Source organism: Lathamus discolor, chromosome 1 (genome assembly GCF_037157495.1).
Source record: "Lathamus discolor isolate bLatDis1 chromosome 1, bLatDis1.hap1, whole genome shotgun sequence".
Classification (NCBI taxonomy): domain Eukaryota; kingdom Metazoa; phylum Chordata; class Aves; order Psittaciformes; family Psittacidae; genus Lathamus; species Lathamus discolor.
This window is the reverse complement of record NC_088884.1, coordinates 67,708,800-67,734,277: the sequence shown is the minus strand read 5'-3', so window position 1 is coordinate 67,734,277 and position 25,478 is coordinate 67,708,800. Positions and strand designations below refer to the sequence as shown.

Here is a 25,478-nt window from a genome sequence, read left to right as displayed (position 1 = left end):
CGGGGGGCGTGGCGGGGGGGCGGAGCTTCCGGGCGGTCGGGGCGGCCCAAGATGGCGCGGGGTCGGCGGCGCTCACCGGCAGCCTCCGCTTGAGCGCCTGCGGCGGGGTTCATGCGCCAGGGCGCCGGGCCGCGGCGGGGCCCAGCGCGATGGAGGGCGGCGAGCTGGGCGTGGAGAGCATGGACAGCCTGACCGAGCTGGGCGACGAGCTCACCCTGGGCGATATCGACGGTGAGCGCCGCGCCGAGGGAAGGAAGGAAGGGAGGGAGGGAGGGAACGGCGTGTGTGTGGGGTTGCTCCCGTGTTTCCCCCGGGCCCGGGGAGCCGGTTCCGCACGGGGGGGGTTGGATAAATGCGAGGGTCTCTCCGTGTCGTGCCTCCCTGCCGCCCCGGGGGCGAGCGCGGTGGTCGCCCCGGCGTGGTCCCGCCGCTCGGGTCGCGGTCCCAGCACGCGTGGGGTGTCCCGCCGGGCAGCGCTGGCCTGGCGAGCGGGCACGCGTGTCGCCCCGCGTGGCACGGGCGGCCGGTGGCGGTTCCCCCCCGGGATCGCCTCACAGCCGCTCCCGGCGGCCTGGGCCACGCCGGCGGTGTCCAGGCTGTAACGCGTTGGGGGGGTCCCTCCCGTGGGGCAAACAATGCTCCCCAGGGCCCCCCCGTGTCCTCGGTGCTGCACCATGGCCGGAGCTGTGCCGCCACTCGTGCCTGTGGGAGGCCGCGCCTTGCCCCCCTTCACTGAAACAGGTGCATGTAACTGCTTAAATTTCACCTTTCCCCCCCCCCCCAATTTCCTTATTTTTATCCCAAAACTTCGCCCACTGATGGCAGAGCTCAGGCTCGCTGTGGTTCCCACTGAAGCGCAGGAAAGTGAAACGCTCCCTTGCAACGCCTCGCCAGGAGTTTCCCAAACAGCTCCTGAAAACCCATTACAAATGTAATTTCTCGATGAGCTGTCGGCTGGAGACAGGCACCTGGCTCCATTCCCCTGCTCTGCTCGGCTGTAATCCCAAAGAGAGCTCGGTTTTGGGAGCTGATGGCCAAAGCGTTCTTATTTAGCAGCTGGGAGGTAAAAGTGAAGCAGTGCTTCTGAATTTCTAGTTGTGATTGATCTGCAGTGTACGGGGGGGGGGGGCAAAATGTATACCCTCCTGCTTTTAATGTATCGCATGTAAAAGGAGAGTCCCTAGTGAGAACATAAGGCGCTTGGTTACATCACTCTTAAAGTTGGTGCTAAGGAGAAGGTGGTGTTTGCTGTGGTTAAAGCCCCACGTAATGACTTCTTGGGATCCATATGGAAACAAGAGTTCTGATGAACGTGGAGCCACGGTGTGCCTGGGGAGGTGTGATTCAGAGCGATGAGTAACTGAGGAAAAGGAGCTTCGCCCTCCCTCCTCCCCGGCTCCCGGGGTGGATTTTCCTGGGGGGAGGTATATGGCAATCCTGCTTTTTTGGGGCTTTTTTTTTATGCTCCATCTGTCACGGATCCATCTCAAGGTTTGAAACTTTGCGAGGGCTTTGATTTGGTTTCAGGTTGTCTTGTTGGCAGGTCTTGGTGTTCCTCTCCCCTCCAGGCTGAGGGACCCTCGCTGCCTGATTTTCATGCTTGGCAGTGGAGGAGGAGTGACACTGACTGGGCGGATGCACCAACTGCTCTGGGATGTCGGTGCTCACCAGGATGGGGCACGAGGCTGATCGGGGGTTCCTGGTGCTGAGCTGGCTCTGACTCCTGCCCCGGCACAAGCTCCCCCGCCAGCCACTGGCAGGGCAATGCTGGAGAGCAAGGCCTGAGCTGGTTCTATGAAGCGTGTCTGGGTTCAGGGTGGATGAGTTGTTTGTCTAGGTTGGGATCTGCACCGCTTTCCGTTCTGAAAGCATTGCGTCTCCGGGAGCATGAGGAAGAGCAGCCCATGTGCAGGAGAGCTGAGCCACTGCCTCGGAGAGGCAGCTAAAGCCCAGCCCTTGCCTCTCTGCCAGGTATTCTGGGCACTGGGCAGGGAAAGTGCTCAGTGGGTTTGGTTTCACAATACCTTATGGACACTTTTTAGGCTTGGTCTGGGCTGGGGTAGTTTTCTGCAGTGACTTGCTCTGTTAGGGGCCAAGACCTCTTCAACACAGAGGGTGTGGATGATACGGCAGTGATAGGTTTATCATTGGTAGCTGTCCTCCAAAAGCACCTGAGCTTTCCAGCAGTTAATAGAGACACTTGCTCTGTTCTCTGTGTACACAAAGGTGTTTTAAAGAAAGGCAGAGATTTGGGTTTTGGGTGTTGCTGTTTCTCCCACTTTTGATTTTTCTTGTGCTGCTACTAGGAAAACTCGTGGGCACTTTAAAAGAGGTGGGTTGGATCCTCTGGCAGTCTAATTCTTTAAGATTAATCATTAGACATGTTGCACTTAGTCAAAGTTAAGTCTGTGATAAAGATGTGATTTAACTTATGAGAGCAAGAGTAGTTTCTTTTACTAAGATATTCAGTCTGTATTGAACACGGTGTTCTTTAAAACACAGTACTTGAAATTTGGCTTTTACACTGGAATTTACTTTTCCAGAGAAAATCGTGTCCTTTTCATGTTTATTCCCCACTTGGGGTAGTGCTGTCTGGTAGTGAAATAGCAGTGCCATCAAATGAAGGTCTGGAGAAGTACGTAGTTGGGAATATGAAATTTATCATGTTGAGGGTTGTTTGGGATGGTTACAGTCGGTTGGAGGGTGAAAAGCTGCTTAGTATCCACCTAGGTGTTAGGCAGAAGCATTAAACAGCCCTCCTTGCCCCAGTAGGGGAAGTTTACTGAGGTGCTGCATTAAAAAAAACACCCCTAAAATCTCTCATTTCTCTAGTTAAAAGGGGAGACAAAGGTTTGGTCCAGCTGGTCCCTGAGGGCGGCTGCTGCTCCATGCTGGGGAGCTGCGTCCCTGCTTAGCATCGGGTTATAAATAGGTCAGGAGGACACATCCCCTCCCAAGCTTCTCCATGCAACAGACCCGAGTTCTTAGAGCAATGGTCATGGTCAGTGCTTAAACATCTCTGAGGGTGTGGAAAGATTGCTGTCGGGAGGGGAGTAGTATCATGGAGATAAAGCAACATGGTGAAGCATTCACTGAGGGAGCAGAAGGCTTGGCGAACAGTCCCTTTGCTCTGCCTCAGGAGCATCAGGCAAATTGATTGTGGGTGGCATTTCGGAGCAGCAGATGAATAGCTCTCTTATTGCTGGGACGATGTCCGCGGAAGCAGTTAGTGAAGACTTTGCTTCTCTGAATCCCCCTTCGTAAACCACAGCAGCAGCATCTTTCAGGTTTGTGGATGAGAGAGCTCCTGGTGTAAGGAGCCCTCTGCTGTATTTTTTCCTATAAACCACAAAGCTATTTTCTGCCTTCTAAACCCAAATTCATGATTTAGTTACAAACCCTCTGTTACATTTGTGGGTCCCCTCCCTTTTTTTCCTGCTTCCAGAAGAAAAATAAACATGGCTTTCAGAGAACGGTGATGGAGCCAGTGCAGCCTGGGCAGATCCTGGGGTGGGGAAGGATGTCTAACTCCTCGTGCCACCTCCCACACAGAACGGGGGAAGCATTCAGGTAGATTAGGTGCGTAATTGGATTACACTGGATTAGATGGAGAGAAAAGGAAGCTTCACTTATAAACAATGATCTCTTGGTTGCGCATTTCTTTTCCTGTGGAGGGAGAGCTGTAGTGTTGCAGTAGCACCCTCTCGATGTGGGCTGACAAAATCCTGGAGAAGGTGGGGTGGGGAGAAACTGCTGTGCAGTGATTGCGGGCAGGGGGTAAATAGGCAAAAAACCAACACAGAAAGTTATTCTGGTTGCTTAAACACTTGTGTGGATTTCTCCTTCTTTCAACACTTCTATAAGGTGGTGTTTCCTTTAGTGTGTTTTCTCCAGTTTCTGGCATCCCTGAAAGTAAAACAAAGTTAAGGTGAATTCTTACTCCATTTCTTCATTTTCCAGATACTCAGTGGGGCAGGAGGGTTAGGGGGCTTGAAAGCACCCCCAGAAGCTGAGTGGGAGAAAGGTTAGTGCTGGTTTTGCAAAGGTACTTGGTTTCTTCCTTCTGCAAGGGTTAGACTGGAGCAGTGATGGAATGAGAATAGCATTTTTGGTGTTGTGGAGATGGAGAAGTTCTAGTCTGTGCTTGGATCTTGTAGTCTGGGAAGGTGGTGGAGGAGAGTCCTGCCCTTTACTCTGAACAGTGGGAGGCAGGTGGATGCTGGCCACCTCTTGGTTTATGTCTGGAGGTGTTCAGTTGGTGTGGTATGTTCTCTGTAGGTTTTGAAAGACCCAGAGCGCCCTTCTGTTCAAGCACGCCATCATCCAAGTCCTGATGTAGTGGTGGGTGTCAAAGTGTGCGGGCAGTAAACCAGCACTGAACACATTTCCTTCTGTTTTACAGAGATGCTGCAGTTCGTCAGTAACCAGGCAGGTGACTTCCCGGATCTGTTCTCGGATCACTTGTGTGGCACCTTCCAGGGCAGCAGCAGCAGCAGTGGTGGGACCCTGGAGCCACAGCTGCAGCGGCCCTACAGCCAAGTGCAGCTCCAGCCCTTCCCGCCGTCCCCTGCATCCCCCCAGCTCCAGAGCCTGCCTGCCAAAGCGGCACAAAGCACACCTCCGGCCCCTCCGCGCTCAGCCCCGCTCCTGCAGCCCCGGCCCCCGCTCCAGCCCCAGCCCCAGCTCCAGCAGCAGGCTGTGATGATTGCACCGACCTTCAGCTCTGCTCCCCAGACCAGGATTATCCAGCAGCCCGTGATCTACCAGAACGCAGCCACCAGTTTCCAAGGTAGTGGTTGGGGTGCTCACAATAAACAATGTCAGTGTTCAACCTCCGTGACAAGCATGACGATCCGTGTGATGCTGCCCGTGGGGTGTCCCTTCTCCTGCCTACTTGGCTTTGGAGTTGGGGGAGCATGAGCAGCTGTCATAAATGAGATCTTTTGTGTGGTCTCTTGCAGTAGTTGTCTTCTTGGTGCTCTCCTCTGTTGTGGCCTTCTCTCTTGTGATTCTTGGGAGGCTTGAGAAAAGTATGGCTAAAATATGGTTGTTGGCAATGCTGCCCTTCCACTGATGGGTGCCGCAGGCAGACCCGGTCCTGAAGCTCCAGCCTGTCCCATGTGGCAGTCCAGAATGAAGGCATGTTTGAACTACTAAATGCTCAAGTGCAGTACTTGCATTGAGCAGAGGCACTTGTAAGGACCTTTAACGATGACCGGAGCTTCCTTTGTGAATGCCGGTTGTCTTGATCCTCTTCATTATTGATTCTTTACATGATGAGTAGGATCCTAGGGACCACCAGGATGACCAGGAGCTGGCAAGTGCTGGTTGGACGTACTGCATAATGTCACTGAAGTCATGAGTCCTGTGCTAGCAGAGCAAAGGTTTTTGCCTATGTTTTCTCTTAGCTGATCCTCTGTGACTCCTGGGAAGCTTCTATTCTAGGTGCAGTGTCCTCTTGCAGGAGGCACCAAAGGAGCTGGAAGCTTCCCAGCGTGTGGGATGTGTTAGATGAATGCTGCCTACTGAGAAGCTCCGGGAAGAAGAGGAGCGAAGCTGGGAGTGTTCGCAGGCTCCATAATGGAGACCTGTGTCTCTGGTCTATTTCTGACATCTCTCTTCTGCCTTCCAGTTCTCCAGCCTCAAGTCCAGAGCCTGGTGACATCCTCCCAGGTCCAGCCAGTTACCATCCAGCAGCAAGTGCAGACTGTGCAGGCCCAGCGAGTGCTAACACAAGCTGCCAACGGCACCATCCAGACGTTAACACCAGCCACAGTCCAGACGGTCGCTGCACCACAGGTCCAGCAAGTTCCAGTAAGTGAAAATGGAGTGAGGCAGAGATCCAGCAGCAGAAGGAATTGCTTTTGCGGGTCTGGTCCCATGACTTGCCAGGGAAAAGGTGGTGCCAGCTCTACAAGCTTCAGTCCTGGTGCTTGCTTTTGCACAAGCGTTTTTATGTGCGAGGGGTATTTTTAACCAGTCTGTGTTCCAGACGCATCTTACTTCAAGTCATGTGTGAGAGTTCCCTGTTACGAGCTATGGTGTGACTTCCAAGTAGTAGGCCATGTTCAGAAACCATTTTCACTGAATCACATGCATAACTAAACTTGGTCTGAGTTATTTCTGTGACTTGGTGCTGCCAAACCAGATTGGAAACCTTGAACAAGCTTTGTTTGACTTTTTGCCTACTTCTGTGTAAGTCCGCCACATCTACAGTGTCTTATAAGAACTGGCTGATACCAGAATGTCTTCTTCCAATTCTTCTGCCACAGTTTCTTTGATCTTTTTGCTGCCACAGTGTCATGTGGTTTTGCTGTAAGACATACAGAAGACTTTTTCACTCGTGTGTGTCTTTGTATTAGGTAAATAAGTTTGTGGCTAGGGGACTCTCTCAGTATGGCAGAGTTGCTCTGGCTCAGTTGTGTTGTGTCATCTACAGTGTTCTCCATATTTAAGACTCAACAAGGTATCTGAAAAAACAAGAGCAAGCTGTATTATGGCAAAATAACTTGCAGTTGGTGTGGACCCCATTGATATTCATGGTACAAATTCTTTCAGTGACATTGGAGGGGCAAAAGCTACTACAGGTATTTGCCAAAGTAAATGTGTTATGCTCTGAGTACTCAGCCAGTTAATACAGACAGCTAGTTATAGGTGTAATTGGAGAGGGGAAGGGAGCTTTTCCATCAGCTCTTTTGTGAGTTTTTTCATGTGTTTACTTCTGGTGACTGGTTTGAAAACCAGTGTCGTGGTGCTTCCTCTGCTCCCCTCTCTCCAGCAGTGTTCAGAGTGTCTCATGGTCAGAGCTTGCATGAGGGTCTGACAAAAACCATCCAGGTGATGCAGGTGAGAGAAATACTCGCCCCGCTACATCCACTGATGAGTTACAGCTCTGTCATCGCTTACTTCTGGCTACTGAGATCAGCAGGGAGATACATGCCTGCTCTCACCTTCACCTCTGACTCTTTTCAACCTAGGTTCTGGTCCAACCTCAGATCATAAAAACGGACTCTCTTGTCTTGACAACCTTGAAAGCGGATGGTAATCCTGTTATGGCTGCAGTACAGAACCCAGCGCTGACAGCACTCACTGCTCCCATTCAGACCACAGCTTTGCAGGTATATGGATGTTCTTCTTCCTTCCTCGCTGACCTGCTTTCCTCTTAACTCAGTGAGGAGACCCGGGCATTAGTATTCTGCAGTGGTGCAAATGGGAGGGGTTTTGAGGGCTGCTCTAGACACATCCAGAGCAAGTAATACCCTGTTTCTGCCAAGGCTAAGCACAGAGATTGTACTTTCTTGGCAGCCTCCCATGGCCGGTAAGCAAAGACCAAGGGCATGTTTCTGTTTACTTTTTTCTGGTATTACAAGGAGAGAAACATGACCTAAAAAGTTCATCCAGTTTTTAACCTCTGGAAGATACTCGAAACTGAAAGCTAACTCACTCAGAATACCTGTGGAACATTCCTTTACCCCTCAGTAGCATCTCATAGCAGTATGTTGGATCTGATAACTAATTAAGCTGCTCTTCAGAGGGCATTTGCAGTGAGGATTCAGTGTAATCATTGGAGATGGCAGCTGTGCTTTATGGCCTCCACTTCTTATCAGCTTTGAGAAACTTGTGCCCCCAGTGACACATTTATTACAGTCTTGTACATTCTAACATACCTCTGGTCAAATATTTACTGGGGGAGATAAAATTGCATGTCTAGGCTTAAGTTTTGACGTATGTACTTGTTTGCAGCCAGGCTAAAATCTTCAATTAACCTGATTGCTTTTAGGTGACTTTTTCATACAAAGATGAGGCTTTTGTGATTGTGTCTGTCCGATATAGAATCTCTAAAGCATTTTGAACACATTGAAATATGGTGGAAATTAGCCAAGGAAAGGTGGATGACTTACATTCACTTATTTGTCAAGTTCCAGCTTGAAATGAAACTCAGTTAATTTCCAATATCCCAATTAGAAGACTCTTTCAGTGTCAGAATTACTCCTAGAGTTGCTCATGGCTAGTTTATCCTCGCTTTTGTTAGTCTGGCTCTTGACAGAAGTACCGCTTCCCTGATCCTTGGTGTACTTCAGAGAACATGTGTAACCATCTCAATCTCATTTTGCGGGATCAAGCAGTTTAACCTTTCTTTTCTACAGACGTGCTAGAAGCTGCTCTGTGCAACTGTTTTGGTGAGATTTGTCATCTTTTACATACTGCTTTAGTTTGGTGTAGATGATTCATCCTACATCTAGATGTCCATGTTTGAGCTTTTCACACCAGTGTGTATCGCTCGTTATCTTAGTTCCTCATCTTAAGGCCTCTTTATAAGTTACGGATCTTTTCTTGTCCATTTATTTGAATTCAGCAACTGCAGTGCCCAAGCCAAGGATATTTTTCCACAGTCATGTCCTTTCTAACACTGCCTTTACCAGTTTGGAAGTAGCATTGTCTGTTGCTGATTCAATGATTTTATTTGTCCACCGAAGAGGTGGATTTGGACACTTGAGGTGTAAGGGCTGCAGGAACAGCAAGGAGCCTTGGTTCCTTTCTCTGTTTAGTGGAGGAACAGAGCATGGTATTGGCAGAAGAGTGTTGATGCTCTTGGAGAGCAAGCGGATGTTCTTGCTCCGCAATGACCAGTGTGGGAGGCGGAGTGGCAAACTCTTCCTGTGTTGCTGTGCCAGTGCTCATGCCAGCTGAGGTGGATGGGATGAAACTGGCCTATCTCTTCTTTTCTGAGCTTTACAAACTTTCCCTGATTTTTCTTTTGTTTACTTCCTTTTCTCTTTTACCATTATAAACCTCATCTAAATTGGTTGACTGTTTGTGACACTTGTTACACATGGTCTTTGTAGACCCTTGTTGGGAGCAATGGGACCATTTTGACCACAATGCCAGTGATGGTGGGACAAGAAAAAGTGCCTATCAAGCAAGTCCCTGGGGGTGTCAAGCAACCAGAACCACCTAAAGAAGGAGAGAGGAGAACAACTCACAACATCATTGAAAAGCGTTACCGGTCATCCATAAATGACAAGATCATTGAGCTGAAGGACCTTGTCATGGGCACAGATGCCAAGGTAAAGATGTGGAGTAAGAGCAAATTTAGTGCCATAAATTCTTTGTCTTGGGGTGCTCGTTGCTCTACTAAGTGAAGCTGTTGGGTACAATGTGACTTAGTAGTATGCACACATGTATTGGGATAAGACTGGTGTCTTATCCTTGCTATCAATCACCTGTGTGATGGAAAGCTTGATAATTGTATTCAGGAAGGGTCACCTGTAACATGCTTACTTTGTTGTGCTAGTGGTGCTGTTTCTTGAAAATGAGCTATACCTTATGTGTTGGTTCTTTTGTTAGGCCTAACTTACGTAGGCCCTCTACGTAGAGTATCCAGGTGGATGTTTTGATAACTGCCAGACCAGAGCTTGCTTAAGTTTCCTTTTTAATATAACTGCAGTAGAGATGAGGGTTTACAGAGTTTTTCAGTGTATTTCCTTTAGATATTGAGTAGTAAAAAATACTTGCTCAAGTATTACAAACTTTGTCGCAACATGTATTCAGGGTTGCTCCATTCACGTTACCTCATGCTGGCAGAGCAGGGAGTAGTGTTCTTGATACCTTGCATGGTCTCCGCACACATGCGTCCACTAGTGAAGTCGCCTCCTATTGCTGGGTGGAATTGGAAGCTTATGTTTTAAAATCACTGGTAGCGTGCAGTGCCTTCCTAGTACTTTGGGCTTGTGTTTACAAGCTAACCTGTCTGCTGCTGCTGGAAGCAAGTAATTTCATGGGGGTGGTCAAGGGAGTGAGGCAAGGAGAGAGCCACTTATCTCATAATTAAACAGTGAATGATGGTTAATAGACAGCAGCTTGTTCCATCCCAGAAGAGCCACTTCATTTTAAAACTGTGGTGCTTTCGAAGGACTACTTCTGGCTGAAACCTAGATGTGAGCTCTGTCGTAATTTGGATGTTAATCTGTTTCTATTGCACTTTCTTTGGAAGATCCTCTGTTGCCTTGGCTGCAGAGTGTGCCCTGCTGTTAGTTTCTTTACAGAGTGGTCCTTTACACCCTCTTTCTTTCCATTAGCACATGATACAAGGAGCTGTGGTATCCCCACAAGGCAGGAGTGACCCTTTGCTGCGTTCCATGTAAATCACCTTCTATGTCTTAATTCCTTGCAGATGCACAAGTCTGGAGTCCTGAGAAAAGCCATTGATTACATTAAATACCTACAGCAGGCCAACCATAAGCTGAGGCAGGAGAACATGGTTCTGAAGCTGGCTAACCAAAAAAACAGTAAGTTGTGGAGGCTGTGCAGCAGGGGGGAGGGGACACAGCATAAATGTTAGGATGCCTCTTGTAGTTTCTTGTCCTTGACAGAGGTTGTATTGATAATGGCTGGTGTTTGGTGTCCAATCTGAGTGATACTGGCAGGATGCAGGATCGAGAAACACGTACATAATGCCCTCTGATTTTTGCAGAGCTGTTGAAGGGCATTGACCTAAGCAGCCTGGTTGACAATGATGTGGATCTGAAGATAGATGACTTCAATCAGAATGTGCTGCTGATGTCTCCGCCAGCCTCTGACTCGGGATCACAGGCTGGATTCTCTCCCTATTCCATTGATTCAGAGCCAGGAAGTCCACTCCTTGATGATGCAAAGGTATTCGTGGCTTCAGTTGTCAAATTCAAGGCATGTACTTCAGGGCTGTGTAAGGGCAAGAGTTTAAGTTCTCCTGATTCTCAAGAGTAGAACCATCAGACATCTGGTGAGCAGATCTGTAGGGAACAGAGATCCCTTGCAAGGACGAGGAGGTGCATTGGTGTGGTTTACCTGTTCTTAAATGATTGAGACTACTTCCTGAGCTGTCTTATCTGAGCCATACCTTAGCTGCTAGAAGATCTGTACTTGGCCTTCAGCCCCTGTAGAGTCTCTGTGGACTTAGGGTGCATGTTCATGACCTGAAGAGCCCACAGCTTTCCAGGGATATATATATATATATATATATATATATATATATATATATATGTCCAGTGGATAAGCAGGAGAACTTGGAAATGGACTATGACATCCGCGATGGTTAATGATACTCTTAAGTAGCCACAGTAATAGAAAGCTGTTAGCTGTCTTTGGCTGAAGGTTAGCTTTGTGGATATCATAGAAGAAGTAAAGGCAGTAAAGGTTAATCCTAGCCTAACCCAGGGATCCAGTTAATGATAACTGAAATAACTGGGAGCAGAAGGAAGGTGAAGGCACTCAAATACTTCAGTCTTAGCTTACTAAGCTAGGGAAAGCTTCACTGGTGTTCTTGCTGATTTTGACCTTAAAAGCAAATTTTAAAATGTGTTTCGGTTCTCCTTTTTCCCTACTCCTGCCTTGGCATAAGTATTTTTTCTGTAAAACAAGCATGCTTTGTCTCCTGTTTTTGACTCCTTTGAAGGTTAAAGATGAGCCTGACTCTCCTCCTGTGGCCCTTGGTATGGTGGATCGCTCTCGAATGCTCCTCTGTGCTCTCACATTTCTTTGCCTTTCCTTCAATCCTCTGACATCCCTGCTGGATGCCCGAGGAACCCCAGAGTCCGACAGCCTGGTGCGGCATGGCTCCGGCAGGAACGTGCTGACCGTTGAGTCAGGTAAGGAACCCGGATAGTCTGGACCGCAGGAAGTGGCCGGGTTTACATGGTCTCCCTAAAGACCTAAAAGCTGTCATCTGCAGTGACAGCTGCAGGTTGCAAGGTGGACTTTTGGTGTGGTTCAGTGGGATGTGTGCTCAGGGAGCTGTACACCTTTGCTTGATGGTAGGGAGGGGTAGTGCAGGGCTGGGTGTGGGAGGAGAGCCAGTGAGAGCGCTTGGACCCGGTTCCAGCTTACATCTACATCTAGTGGTGTTCTTGCACAGAACCAGCCATATGTGGTGAGGTAGAGGGAGTACACACTTGTAGCCCAGCAGCCTGGGCTCTCGGGATAGACCCTAGAAAAGTAGTTCAGGGTAAGGAGCTTGCTTCTGTCCTCACCAGTCCTTGAGGCATGTTCACTTTGTATTTGTTTTTAAGGTAACTGACTGTTTTTTGTAACTTAGTAGGAAAGTAATAGGTGAAGAATTACTTCAGAAACAGTGTTCTTATGGGGTCTTGCGACTGTCTTGTTCAACACACTTGTTCCATAATATTCACAGTTTGGCGTACAGCAGCTTAGGGGGAAGGCAGGGGATTCTGCAGGCATGCTGTCGTTTCTTTGACTGGTAAATACACTTCCTTAATTAAGATCAGAAAATGTCACTGAAGTAATGAGTACAGATGGGTGTATTTAATAGAAAAATCAGAATACAAGGTACTGTAGGAAAACTGAGCCCTGATTCAGTTTGGTGTGTGGTTTTTGTTGGTTTTCTTTTTTTATAAACTTGGTGTAAAAATCACTACTTTTATTTGGCTGGGAATGTTGTGGCTTGGAGTTTGGATGAAGAGCTGTTAGACACAGGTGTTTCCTGATTAAACTGCAGCCTTTGCAAAACTTGATACCGCACACGGCAAGCGTAGCAAGACATCCTTCTGGGTCTTCTGCTCGTCCTGTTGCTGGGCTTTTAGTGTCCAGATTAACTCTTACCTTTCCTTGTTTGGGATGTCCATCGCAGATGCGGGTGGCTGGTTTGGATGGATGATGCCCACGCTGATCCTGTGGCTTGTGAACGGGGTGATTGTACTGAGCGTGTTCATAAAGCTCCTCGTGCATGGAGAGCCAGTGACCCGGCTGCACTCCCGGTCATCGGTCACCTTCTGGAGGCATCGCAAGCAGGCAGACCTGGATTTGGCACGGGTAAAGCTGACTTGTCGTTTTGTATCAAGTGCATCCTCTAGGAGAGGGCTTGGATAAGTGTTGCCTAGTGAGACAATGGCTTGGCATTTGCAAGAGCATGGTATTCGAGTGGATTGTCCTGTCTGATTTCAGATTAGTTGGTGCTAGGCTGTCTTGAGTGGATTCAAGATAACCTAGCACCTTAAACTTCCCTCAGCCGAAGTTAGCAGGGCTGGATGTCAGTATTGGAAGAGGCTCCTAACTTTTGTCCTTGTTCCTTGCCGCTGCATCCTGTAGCTATCTCCACAGCAAGGTCTTGGGTTTTGTCCAGAATCTGGCTTTTGCTGTCTGCTCTGTCTGTCTGCTGTTCTCCAGCCTTTTGGAAGCTCTCCCCATTGTTGAGGCAACATTTGGCTTTTGATACAGGGAAACTTCATGTTGTTTGAGAAGGCAGGAAGCTCCTGTCCCCTAGTGCTGATGTGTCTCTCGGGCAGTGCAGGATCAGACCCATGTGGGGAAAGATACGTGTAAGGCCAAATTTGAAGCTGGTGTAAGGCCAAATTTGAAGCTGGTGTAAGTTGCCTTCATCTTTACCTTCAGCTAAAGATGTTGTCCAACTTGCACGTCAGGGTGTTGTGTTCTCAGTGCACAGGAGTGTCTCTGTGATGGTGCTTTCGTTGTTGAACCCTTTCTCATGTTATTTGCAGGGGGATTTTGCTGCAGCTGCGTCAAACCTGCAGACTTGCCTGTCGGTACTCGGCCGAGCACTGCCAGCTTCCCGCCTGGACTTGGCCTGCAGCCTGTCCTGGAACGTCATCCGCTATAGCCTGCAGAAGCTGGTGCTGGTGCGGTGGCTGCTGAAGAGGACTTCTCATCAGTGGCGGGCAAGGGAGGCCACTGCAGGCTTCGAGGACGAGGCCAAGACCAGTGCTCGGGATGCGGCTCTAGCGTATCACAAGCTCCATCAGCTTCACATAACAGGTAGGAGCAGAGGTGAAGGATCTGCTGTCCTCATTTGGCATGAGGAGGTTCAGAGCTGATCCTAGGGGATACAGGGAGAGCACTGCAGCCTCCCTTCTCCAGGAGGGCTGCTGTTGGAAATTAGCCTGACAAATTTTGGGAGCCACTTCCTGGAATACAATAGGTTTAAGCAATAAGAGAGCTCTGTAAGAAGGGCCAGAGAACAGCAGTGTCTTGAGTTGGGTGTTCCCTAGTCTGCAACAGGTGGCTGAGAGTTTTTCCCAAGCAGAAGTTGATAGAGTCTGGTCACGTTTTTGCTGCTGTTAAGGGCTTGTTTCATCTGTATCACTTGGGAATGTTATATGTAAGCAGGGGCTGAGGTTAATTGCTGGAAGAACTTAAATTTCCAAAGCTGTGTAGAGCACCAGTTGGTGTTGATAAGCTTTGAAAACCTGTGTGCGCATGTACTAAGGAAGTGCTTGAATGTTGCTTGTGAACGATTGGTTTTCCTGTTTCCTTGGCAAACCAATTTGCAATGTTAATAGGCTCCAAGCACATCAGAAATCCAAGCTAAGCTTCCTTCTGCCTAATGCTGTGTGAATTGTAGTCATGCCACCAGGGATAAGCAGTCGTCCCTAATATTATCTGTGTAGGTACAGATGGGGACTGCAAAGGAGTTTAGTTTTAAGATAGTGATAAATAGCAAGATAGGTATTACTGATGATTTTATCCTAACTGGTTCAGCTGTACAAGGCTTTCTCATGGTGGATACCAACCATGGTATCTGTGGAGGAAAGACTCGGTTATGGTTGTTCTGTTGCCTGACTACAGAGTAGGCATATGTGGCTGTAAACTTCCCATGACAACAGGTCCTCCTTGTCTCTCTAGGACAGTAGCCCTGCACATCATGGCAGTACTTAGCAGCTGGCACTACTTCACTAAGAATTAACACTTTTTTCCTTTCCCTCCTGGTGCAGGTAAACTTCCCTCCAGCTCAGCTTACTCGGGCTTGCACATGGCCCTGTGTGCTGTGAATCTGGCTGAGTGCGCAGAAGAGAAGATCCCACCCAGCACAATGGCAGAAATCCACCTGACAGCCGCGGTTGGCTTGAAGACCCGCTGTGGAGGCAAGCTGGGCTTCCTAGCGGTGAGTTGTGGTCTCCTCTTCCATCACACCTCCAAGCAGAGCTGTGGGAAGGCCTGCGGGCTGGCATTGCTGTAGCTCAGGGTGTTTGTCAGCACAATAATCACAATATGGTCTGCAATTATGATACAAGCTGTAATTGTGATCTGACCTTTGTCCCCCGTGGTGTGTCTCTTTCCCTGGGTGCTGTTCTCAACCTTAGCCTCTCCTTTCCCCAGAGCTACTTTCTAAGCCAGGCTCAGAGCCTGTGCAGCTCGGAGCGGAGTGCCATTCCTGACTCGTTGCGTTGGTTGTGCCACCCCTTGGGACAGAAGTTTTTTGTGGAGCGGAGCTGGACGGTCAAGTCCGCTGCAAAGGAGAGCCTGTACTGCACCCAGAGGAACCCTGGTGAGAGCCGCTTGTGTCCCAAGTGCTTGGCCTCGTAGCGCTTTGAGCCTGGTTATCTCTCCACCTCTGGGGTAAAAGAGGGCGTCTTGTTTGAGAGCATGCTCTTGTATGTGGACTTGACAGGCAAGAGGGGCTGTGGAGCTGAGAGATGTGTCTTCAGCCTGCAGGACTTGGCTTTTCCCCTTTGGATACAGTGCTGTGTCAACATGCTTGTGTCTTTATATGCTGGAATGGAACCCGAATGTGGCCATGAATGTCTGGGGGGTGACATTGGGGTGAGCAGTGTTGTATGGCAGAAGTGCCAGAGGAATATTTGACCAAAGGCTGCAGCTTTGTAAATGGATTGAAGGGTTAAAAAGGCCCTGAAGACTTAGTCTTTAGAAATCATTGCATTAATTCCTCAAGTATTTCCCTCTACTTGCACTTCTTGCTCCCATGTTTTAATTACTCTTTTCAGTTGTATTGGAGGGTGCCTGTCACTGTATGCAAGTGAAGTGGTTTGGTTTTTGTTTCCTCTCTAGCGGATCCTATTGCACAAGTTCATCAGGCATTTTGTGAGAACCTGCTGGAGCGGGCGGTGGATTCCCTTGTGAAGCCTCAAACTAGGAAAGAAATAGTGGAACAAGAGGAGGAGGAGCCATGGTAAGTTTACGTGCTGGTTGCAGGTGCAGGCTCTGGGGCAGAGCTCATGACCACTGTCTGAGCGCTCTGGGGCAAACTGAGTGGTTAGTCCCTATTAAAGACTTGAATGACAATGTAAGTCTGGCCATCGCAGCTTATTAGGAGAGCAACCTCTGCTTCTTTGTGTTAAAACATCCAAAGTCAAAGGTGAACCTGTGTGTAGTAAGGATTTCTGGTGTCAGCTGGCACAGTCCTGATCGATTCCTGAGCTGAAAGAATGGTGCCTTCTCTGCTGTGACCAAGCTTAATGTTCAGGAGTGCTAAAATTAGGGTGCACATACCAGCAGGACATACGTGCAGGGCTCTAAGCGCATGAAGGTCTAGCGTGTCAGGGAGTGCCCTCCCCCCAGCTCCCTATCTTATGCATGAGCATTCTCCTAACTGAAAAGCCACATTTACCAGCGGTGAAAAATCAAGCTGATGTGTTGCAAGAGATGATGTTGGCCGAAATTATCATTGCCTTAAGCTCTGTGACCAAATGAAAGGGGCCGATAGGTGGGAATGAGAACAGTTTTTTGTACAGAACCACCTTTTTCCTAGACTCCACAGCAGATGGAGCGCAGGTTTTGCCAGTAATTCAACACTGCTTCTAGCTGATACCCAGATACACTGGTGCCAGGCAAACACTATGCAAATATGTGGGATGCTCTGTAAGGATCCTGTCCCCAGAAAGTGTGGGTAAAAGCCTCAAATGGGAAGATAACCCATCATTTCCCTCTGTAGGGAAAACATTGCACATTTATCTTATTTAACTTCCTTTTGTTTTCAATCTCATGCCTAGCATCGTTGCAGAGAATGAGCAGCAGTTCAGTCTAATTGCTGCCACAGTACAAATGCTTGTGATCAGATGCTGCTGTTGATGATGAGATAAAGTAGCAGGATTTGTATAAGTGGGGTGGATTTGCAGCATGCTTGTGAGAGTCCTGTTTCCTCTTGGGAAGGACTAGCTTGAGTAATACAGCAAGCTTTTTTGCCCCCCTCTAGGGGCAGGAGCTCAACATCTTCCTCTGTAGCATGTCCCAGCAGATTAGATCATTGCTGCATGTGCTGCTTTTTCTGACCAACGCTGTGAATGCGTTGTCACTTGTGTTCATATGTATTTGCATATATGCAAATAACCACTTGCAGAAGAGTAGTTCAGCCACTTTTAGAGGCAGTGATTGAAAAGGAGCCTGTAATCAACTTGTAACATATGTGCAACATCTCTGAGGCTGAGATGAGGCTTCTGGAGTTGACTCTAGCTCTGTGCTGGTCCCCTTGCATGGGGAGGTGTGAGGCTGCTCCTCCCTGAGCATCGGCCTCTGATTCCACTGTCAGGGTGGTCTCTTCAGTCCAGCAGTGTTGTGTTTCCTGTGGGGCTTGAACTTTGTGCTGCTTTAAGGGGTCAGCACAGTTTAAAAATGCCTTGTGACTGCTAAGAAGTGCTTTTAGGCCCTGGTATCCCCTGTTTGACAACATAGTGAAGGTCCGCCTTGCTTCTTGTTTCAGTGAGTTCTCCAGTGCCATGGAGTACTTGAAACTGCTCAACTCTTTCTTGGACTCAATGGGAAGTGGAGCTCCACCCTTTGCCAGCACTTCTGTGCTCAAATCTGCCCTGGGTAAGTCTGGCAGAACCAAAGCTGTCCCAGCTGCAGGAACTATTGCTGATACCTGTTCTCTCTCTCCCCACCACCTCTCAAACTCCAGGCAGGGAGAAGGGCAGCCCTTGGAGTGAGACTTGATTGCTGAGCAGCAGCACACGGCGGTGTGGTATGGGATGGCATGTTCAAGCTGCACCCCGAGCCCTCACCTGAGGACTTGCTCCTGGCAATGCAAAGTGGGAGGAAGCGTGTAGCTTATAGACAAGCACAGCACTGTTGCCATTGGGATTTTTCCACTTAATAACCTATTGGACACAATACAGGTTGACCTCACTTTCACAGCAGCTGTCCTGCAGCCCTGGCTGTAGGCAAGTTCTGGGCATATTTTAGGAGGCACTTGCGTTTTAGTGTGACAAGATATGTAGACTCCCTTTGAGCCATGAGCTCATCTGGGCTTGGCTGGCAGCAGGCTTCTGGAGTATTTGTCTTGCTTAGTTTTGGTACAGGCAGCACCTGGCAGCTCACTGGGATGCTGATGGAGCTTTAGAGACACACAAAATGTGCTGTACCTACAATGTGTAGAGCAGAAATACAAGAAAAACTAGACATTTATTTTTCTAGGGATTATTTTTTTTGTATAAAGGGAAGTCTGGTTTTGAGCCACTATTGTAATGAAATTTAAAAGCAGGTCAGAGTAGCAGAGTCGGTGCCCTTTGAGCCTAGGTAAGCTTTGGGGAGTTTTTCAGGGGGTGTGAAATAACGGGGGAAATTTTATAGGAGACCTGATTTACTGGCTTGATGGTGATTAGTGCCAAGGCACGGTAAATATGAGTGCAGCTGTTATTTTGGGGTGGTGAGTGGAGATCTGTGTTGGGAAGGGAGCTGACAGGTTTCTAGACTAGTAGACAGGTAAGTGCTTGCTGACAAGGTACAAACTCGGCAGCGAGAACTGCTTGCAGTTAGTGTAGGGTGTTTGCCTGCTGCCCTGTGTTCCTGCAGTACATTCCAGCACTGAGCTGGATGGCTGCATTCCTGTGGGATCTGTTTGGGCTCATTAGCATCAATATCTCAATGGAAGGAGCCGGGTGTCCCCTCCGAAGCTTCAGCTCCTGATTGTGTTCCACAGGCCCTGACGTGGTGTGCAGATGGTGGTCAGCAGCGGTGGCGATGGCAATCGGTTGGCTCAGAGGGGACGATGCAGCCGTGAGGTCACACTTCGCCGAAGTGGAGCGCATGCCGAAGTCCCTGGAGATGTCCGAGTGCGTAAGCCTCAGGCGACTTCCAGGCTCCTGCCTCTTCTAAATGGGGGTGGCTCTTCCCCTAATGCTGTCCTGTGGGGCTGCTACCTGTGCTCTGGAGCTGCACACCTCTCATGCAGATGAGCTCAGCAGTTCACATGTAGGTCAAGGCGTGCAGGCTGATATCAGAGCTGTGGACTGGAAGTGTCAGAATCACTTCTTTAGGGATGTCTTTCTGCTTTGTTCTAACTGCAGAGCCTGCCACCTTCCAAAATCAAACAGAGCTAATGCACTGATGGAAAGGCTGGTGTCATTTTCTTGGTTCTTTTGCACTAAAGCACCTTTGCCAGTTTGCTTCCGTCTCTCTGTGTAGTCTGTGTTTCTGTAAGAGAAACAATTCTATCTTTCTTTCCTGTCTAAGAAATGATATCTCTGCTCTTGAAGATGGGAGGGTGAAAGCTGATGCTGGTTGCTGCTTGAGCTCAGCTCCTTGATCTGCCCTGTGGCAGCCTGACATGGTACTGCTTGAAAGCAGCGCTCTCTTTCTCTTCCAGGAATGCCCTGGTGAAAGCCACCTTCTACGTGTGTAAAGCCATGCAGGCCTCACTGTCTGGGAAAGCAGATGGGCAGCAGAGCTCCCTGGGTCACTGTGAGAGGGCCAGCAGTCACTTATGGAACAGCCTCAACATGAGCAGCAGCATCTCCAGTGCAGTCCTCAACAATGTAAGAGTTATGACCCTGAGATAGCACATGGTTTGTCTTGGTTGTAAGGTTGATCATGCTGCAGGTATATAGTTTCTATGTTGTATCAATATTCACCATTCATCCTGTGCCTCCTGGGAATAGAGAGAAAACTTCTTACCTTTCCTTGCAAAGGGCATTTACATCTTTCTGCCTCTGCTGTACGGAGGAGCAGAGCTGCGGGTACAACATTGTTTCCTGGTCATGGTCTCAGGTAGCTGAGCTCTTGCTCATCTCGTGCCAGTAGCTGTCACCCCTTTCTGGTGCTTTGACCATATCAAGTCTGGCCTATGGAAATCATCCATCTCCATTCTGTAAATGAAGTTTCTGACACCTGTAAAGCAGGACCTCATTATGTTGAGTCTGCTGTTCCAGGCAGCGCTCATGAGTGTTTGAACCATTTACTGGAAAAGTGGGACTGTGCTATTTGTGTGGGGCTTATTTCTCTTCTTTCCAGGATTACCTAAAGGTGGATCTTCCCTTCATGGCATGTGGGACACAGTTCTGGTCCCTTCCGTCCCTCCTGGGTGGCAGCTGTAGTGCATTGTAGTTGCATTGCATGTTGTGGCAGTAACTGTGCAATGTTTCTGCAGTGCAGTACAGAGGCACTCTGCTTCTGCAGTGTGGGTAGGGTCCCCTAAGAGCAACTAGGACAGCAGGCGATGCTAGGGGGCAGCAGCAGATGGGGAAAAGGGATTCGAGCTGTGTCAAGACTGCCTGTTCTATTCTTTTGCAGGTAGCAAGGCTGTCTTTACACTTTACCCTAGTTAGTATCACTGTTCGGGCAGGAAAGCCTTTGCAGAAGGCTGGGGCATTGCTGGTGCAGTATCCCCTTGGGTCGAGGTCAGCCTTGTGGAGGTGTTGGACCTCCTTTAACACAGCTTGGCGCTTGCTCCTTAGGCTGGACCTCTCAGTATTGGGCTCCAGAGATGCCACTTGGGCAGAAGGCAAAGCCCTGCTCCCCAGGGTGTGTCATGGTGGGGATGATGTGGCTGGGAGGGCCCCTGGGAGGGCAGGACCTGCCATGTCTGCAGCTGTGTATAGCACAAGGCCTGTTACTCGCCTGACGGGATGTGTTAATAAGCGTGTGTGCCCGGGCGCCCGGCTCTTGCAGATGATCCAGCTGCTGGCCTGTGACTTGCTGCTCTCTCTCCGCACCAGCCTGTGGCAGAAGCAGGCGAATGCCAGCCAGGCCCTGGGTGAGACCTACCACGCCTCGGCCCCTGAGCTGACGGGCTTCCAGCGCGACCTCGGCAGCCTGCGCAAGCTGGCCCACGGCTTCCGACCTGCCTATCGCAAGGTGATGCTTGCCTCCCCTGCATGCTTAGCTGTACCCCTTCCCAGGGGAAGCCGTGGCCCCTCAAAGTGTAGGGTGTGTGTGGGCTTGAGCGGTTTGGATGCTTGGGGTAGGATGGTCTGCCACCGGCAGCCTCCATACTTTCTCTTGGTGGGTGATGAGGGAGGCTCCCATGGGAGTCCGGTGCATGTCGGGAGATGTCTGCCTTAGTTTCTACCTAGAAAGCAATCACATCTGTACTGCCAAGCAAATACCGTGGCATTCTGTCCTGTAACGGGGCTTCAGGCCAGGTCAGTCCCTCTAGTGCAAGCGGAAGGAACACCTGGCCTTGTTGGCTCTGCAGGTAGCCAGGGGCAGTCAGATGCCTTCTGCACCTGTAGAGCTTAGCTGTACCCCCTTAGCTGTACCCTGGCACTTCTCTGAGGTTTTCTCTCCACTTGTGTTCTCCTTAGTCTGTCTAGTTTTAAGCCTCTGTAGAGGAAATGTCGTATAATAGGACAACAGAGTTGTGCTGGTATTGTCCAGATTCTGGATTTCAACGTTTGATGCTGCTATTGGAGTGCTGCACCAGCAGCCTGGGTGAGATGCCCACCTAGGCCACAATGCCAGGGTTTGCAGTCCCATTTTTCTACCCTGTTCCTGCTCTTGTGCCTCCCCCTTTCCAGGCCACTTGCTGTTATGTGTCAAAAGTTGTTTTCCTCCCTCATGGTTGCCCTGACCTGCAAATTCCCCAGAGACAGGTGGGAAGATGAGGGAGGAGTGTGGAAATGGGTCTCTGCTGTTGGCAAGGCATCAGTGCTCCGCTCTGGAAATGCGGTGGCTGAGGGATGACACACACTCAGCACCAGCATTGCCCCTGTGCCAGCCCACCTCTCACCCTCCATCCCACCTTTCCTTCCACTTCCAGGTCTTCCTCCATGAGGCCACCGTGCGCCTGATGGCAGGTGCCAGCCCTACCCGCACCCACCAGCTGCTGGAGCACAGCTTGAGGCGACGCACGCCCCAGAGCAGCAAGCAAGGTCAGCCACAGGCGCCCCACTGGAAGGGGGGCAGTGCTTGGGCAAGGTTAGGGGGGCATAGCAGCAACCTGCAGCCTCTTTCCCTGTGTCTGAGGGTCAGGATAATGATCTCCCATCACCCTATGGCTCATGGTAATGCTTCTGCCTTGATCTCTGTGAGCTGGCTAATGTGAGCTGCCGGTCCTGAGCTGGTGGTGTCAGTGAACAGGCTTGAAAACATTTGTCTTTCTTCAGCCACACGTGCATGAAACTTGGCATTCTGGAGTTTGGGGAGGTCAATGCAAAGGCAGAAGCCAGGAATCCTAAAGGGGAGAGCCAAGAGACATGGTGGTGGTTGTAAAATGCCCTGGGTGTTTAAGAAAATGGGCAGCTGTGTGTGCTGGTGCTGGGATTGAGCCCTAGGAAGTGAAGTGTAAAAGACGGGATTGCCAGTCCTTGCCTGACTCCAGCTCAGACTGTTCTCCTCTGCTAGCCTAAAGGAGCTTCCTGGGGGTCTGCTGCAGGGTGCCCCCCACTCAAGGCACAGCCGATCATGCCAGCCAGAGATGCTTGTGCTCGGTGGTGCCAGTCAAGGGCCAGCATGGTGGGGTTTGTCATGCAGGTGGTAGCTTCACCCTTCACTTCCTCCTCTTTGCCTGTAGGTGAACTGGACACCCTGCCAGGCCAAAGGGAGCGAGCCACAGCCATCCTGCTGGCCTGCCGCCACCTTCCCCTCTCCTTCCTCTCCTCGCCGGGCCAGCGAGCGGTCCTGCTGGCTGAGGCTGCCCGCACCCTGGAGAAGGTGGGGGACAAGCGCTCCTGCAATGACTGCCAGCAGATGATCGTCAAGCTGAGCGGCGGCACGGCCATCGCTGCCTCCTAATGCCGGCGTGGGGCTGCCTTGTGCAGAGCCTGGTTGACCATCAGCCTGGACTTCCCTTCTGGAGCTTGTAGAAAACTAAAGTGTGAGGTTAGGGCTGTGCTGGTGGGGTCGTGATGGGGTGGGAGAGGGAGGGTTTTGGTTCTGTTCTGCTTTTTTAATAGCCCCAGGTTTAGCTTTATTAGCCCCCTTGCTTGTTCTCAGGCACTGCTGCAGGAATCTTGTTCGGTTGAGGTTTTCTGCGACCGTGCCTGGGCCTGTTGGGAAGTGCTGCCCCAGCCTGGAGCCCCCGTCCCTGCTGGGGGGAGAAGCCCACATGCCCAAAGCATAGAGAAGTGGCACATCCCGTGTCTGTTCTCAGGGGCATCTCGTTCCCTTCCCAGGCACCTCTGTGGAAACCTTTTGGGGAAGGCAGAGAATCTGCTCAGGCCTTGCCCCATGGGGTTGCTGAGGTCTGGGGCTGTTCCCAAGAGAGAGGGGAAGGCACGAGCTTTCCTTGAGCTGTATGTGGGGAAACTGAAGCCCGCTAGACCCAGCTTACAGAGGTGCTCTGGGAGTGTCGCTTGGGGCCAGTGCTGCCCAGCAAATTTACCTACAGTTTTTATACAGGTTTTTTTATAGGAGTGTTTGTGGCTTTACAAAACCATAGGGAACGATGCAGCAGATTTCCCTTCCTCTCCACTTCATGCGTCTCCTTCCTCTGACAGCTGCCTCTGGTTTTTGGCAGGGGACTGGGTGTGTGGCAGCTCTACAAGCAGAGCCCTCTAGAAGGCTGGGGCACCCCGGGTCGTCTGGTGCTGGCTGGCAGCAGAGGTGGACGTGCAGCGCCCTACACTCGGTGTGAAGGGTGGGTGCTGCTCTGGTGCCTTTTTGTTGATGCAGAAGCAGTTTTTAGCAACAGGGGTTTAATTTTACTCAGCTCCCAGCCCCAGAACTTGTGTTCAGGTGTTTCTCCTTCCCTTCTCAAACTGCTCAGCAGCTCTGGAGCTCCAGCAGGGACTGGGAGGCAGTGGTTCCAGGGATGAGTCTCCCAGCTCTGTTACCATCGCTCTTCAGAGCACTTTGACTTGCAGGTGATGGATTATCTGTGACGTTCCAAGAGGGGGAGGCAGACTGGGGACAGGGAGGGAACGGTTTGCACTCTTTTTCTCTGCCTTTCCTGTTGCATCTCTCCAAAGAAGTGCACACACTCTTGTGTGTGCAAATGTGGAAACCAGTCTTTGGCAGGTGGGCATCCCTGTTTCTCCCTGCCGTAGCTGGTCTGTGCTCCTTGTCAGCATCTAAAAGCACTTGGATATGGGCAGCAGCCCAGTCCAATGCTGTCCCAGTCAGGCCTGTGCAGCCTGACCCCTGCAGAATCAGCGTGGGGCAAGAAGCTTCCATGTACATCCAGATTTTGTAGAGAGATATGAGAGCTTGAGCTCCTTCCAGATTGAGGGGAAAGAGACAGGGACTTGTCTCACTTGCACAGGGTCTTTTGGCATCAGGGGATTTTGTGTGCTGCAGCATTGAACACAAGTGACGGTGGTCCTGGAGTTGCTTGGCTTCAACAAGGTGGACACTGTGTCCAGGAGAAACTTGCCTCCCAGCAAAGCCCTTTCCCAGTGACCCTGGGCTATAGCTGCAAGCAAAAGATGCTTTTGTTTTGGGGACCAGAAGATGCTTCCCTCCATCCCCCACTTTATTTTGGGAATAATATCTGGTGGACACCCTGCTGCAGTGGCCAGGAGCCTGTGCTCCTCACCCTACTGACAGGCTGGGGCATCCCTTGCTTCACAGTGTCTGCAGTTGGATGGGAGCTCATCCCTCTGAAGGGGAAGAGGTTGCTCTTGGGTGTCTTTGATCAGTTTGGGTGGGTCTTGATTGCCCATTCCTGAGTTTCCTAGCTTGTTGGTGATCTGCTTTGGGGGTGGATCACATCCTCCTAAATATCTCTCCCAGTGTCTTCCTGGTTGTTTTTTCCTAAACTAGAGAAACTCCTTACCTGGGGCAACCTCCAAGTTATTTCCTTGGGTCTGGGTGCAACACGGGGGAAGCTTTGTGCTTTAGTAAAGTGGGGGGAAGTAAAGCTTCAGGAAATCCATGATGCTGAGGCTTCACTTGTCACTAAGAGTGGACTGAGACCTGGGCTGCAGGGAGTACCCGTGGGGCTGGGAGGCTGTGGGGCATGATTCACAGCGGGAACCAGCACTGCTGGTTCTTCTCTACCCTCCAGGGGCAGGGATCTTTGCCCTGTTTTTTCTATGCTGTTCATCAGTTTGCTGCCTGTCTGACCCTACACCTTTTTTTATACGTGTGTGTGTATATACTGTAACTTCTTTTTTTGTTTGTGGGTGGGAGAAAATTGTTTTATGGATTGTGTGAAGAAAATCTATTTATCCACTTGGAGATTGGAGTAGGGATGATTTGTGATACGAGATGCAACTGGTGGTGGGGAGGTTCCCCAAGGAATATATCTGCTGTCTGAAAACCCTGTGCCAGGGCTCCTGAGCATCTGGTACCTAATAAAGGTGAACGTTACCACCACCTCCTGCCTGTCCTCTTTGTTTATAGCCCTCTTTCATCCTGCCCAGCAATCGCTCTCAAGCATAGGTGAGCTTGAACCACCCTTCAGAGACATTCAGTCATGCAAGTGCCCCAGGAGGCTGTCAGTCCTCTGTCTGGGTAACCTGGACAACGGAGCTGTATGGCTCGCAATGAAAAAGGACCCTTGGTGGAGCAAGTGTGGTGTCTCTGTGCTCCTTTGGAAGCAACCCAAGGGGCTGATGGCTTGAGCAGGACCGAGT

At 50.1% G+C, this 25,478-nt stretch overlaps 1 protein-coding gene across 3 annotated transcripts; it reads left to right on the top strand.

Moving 5' to 3' along the window:
• Positions 1–28: 28 nt before the first annotated feature.
• Positions 29–25,218, top strand: SREBF2 (sterol regulatory element binding transcription factor 2). Of its 3 annotated transcripts, none has more exons than XM_065677071.1 (19): positions 29–231; positions 4,403–4,789; positions 5,633–5,814; positions 6,978–7,118; positions 8,847–9,068; positions 10,175–10,289; positions 10,475–10,656; positions 11,435–11,627; positions 12,626–12,807; positions 13,494–13,767; positions 14,724–14,893; positions 15,109–15,277; positions 15,799–15,919; positions 17,447–17,556; positions 18,665–18,797; positions 19,331–19,499; positions 20,632–20,817; positions 21,722–21,833; positions 22,475–25,218. In XM_065677071.1, exons 1-19 carry the CDS (start codon positions 150–152, stop codon positions 22,693–22,695), a joined length of 3,351 nt encoding a protein of 1,116 aa, XP_065533143.1. In that variant the 5' UTR covers positions 29–149; the 3' UTR covers positions 22,696–25,218. The 3 variants fall into 3 exon arrangements, with proteins under 3 accessions (XP_065533143.1, XP_065533135.1, XP_065533152.1); XM_065677063.1 differs by having other exon boundaries at positions 4,403–4,792; XM_065677080.1 differs by lacking the exons at positions 21,722–21,833; positions 22,475–25,218 and having other exon boundaries at positions 4,403–4,792; positions 20,679–20,811.
• Positions 25,219–25,478: the final 260 nt, after the last annotated feature.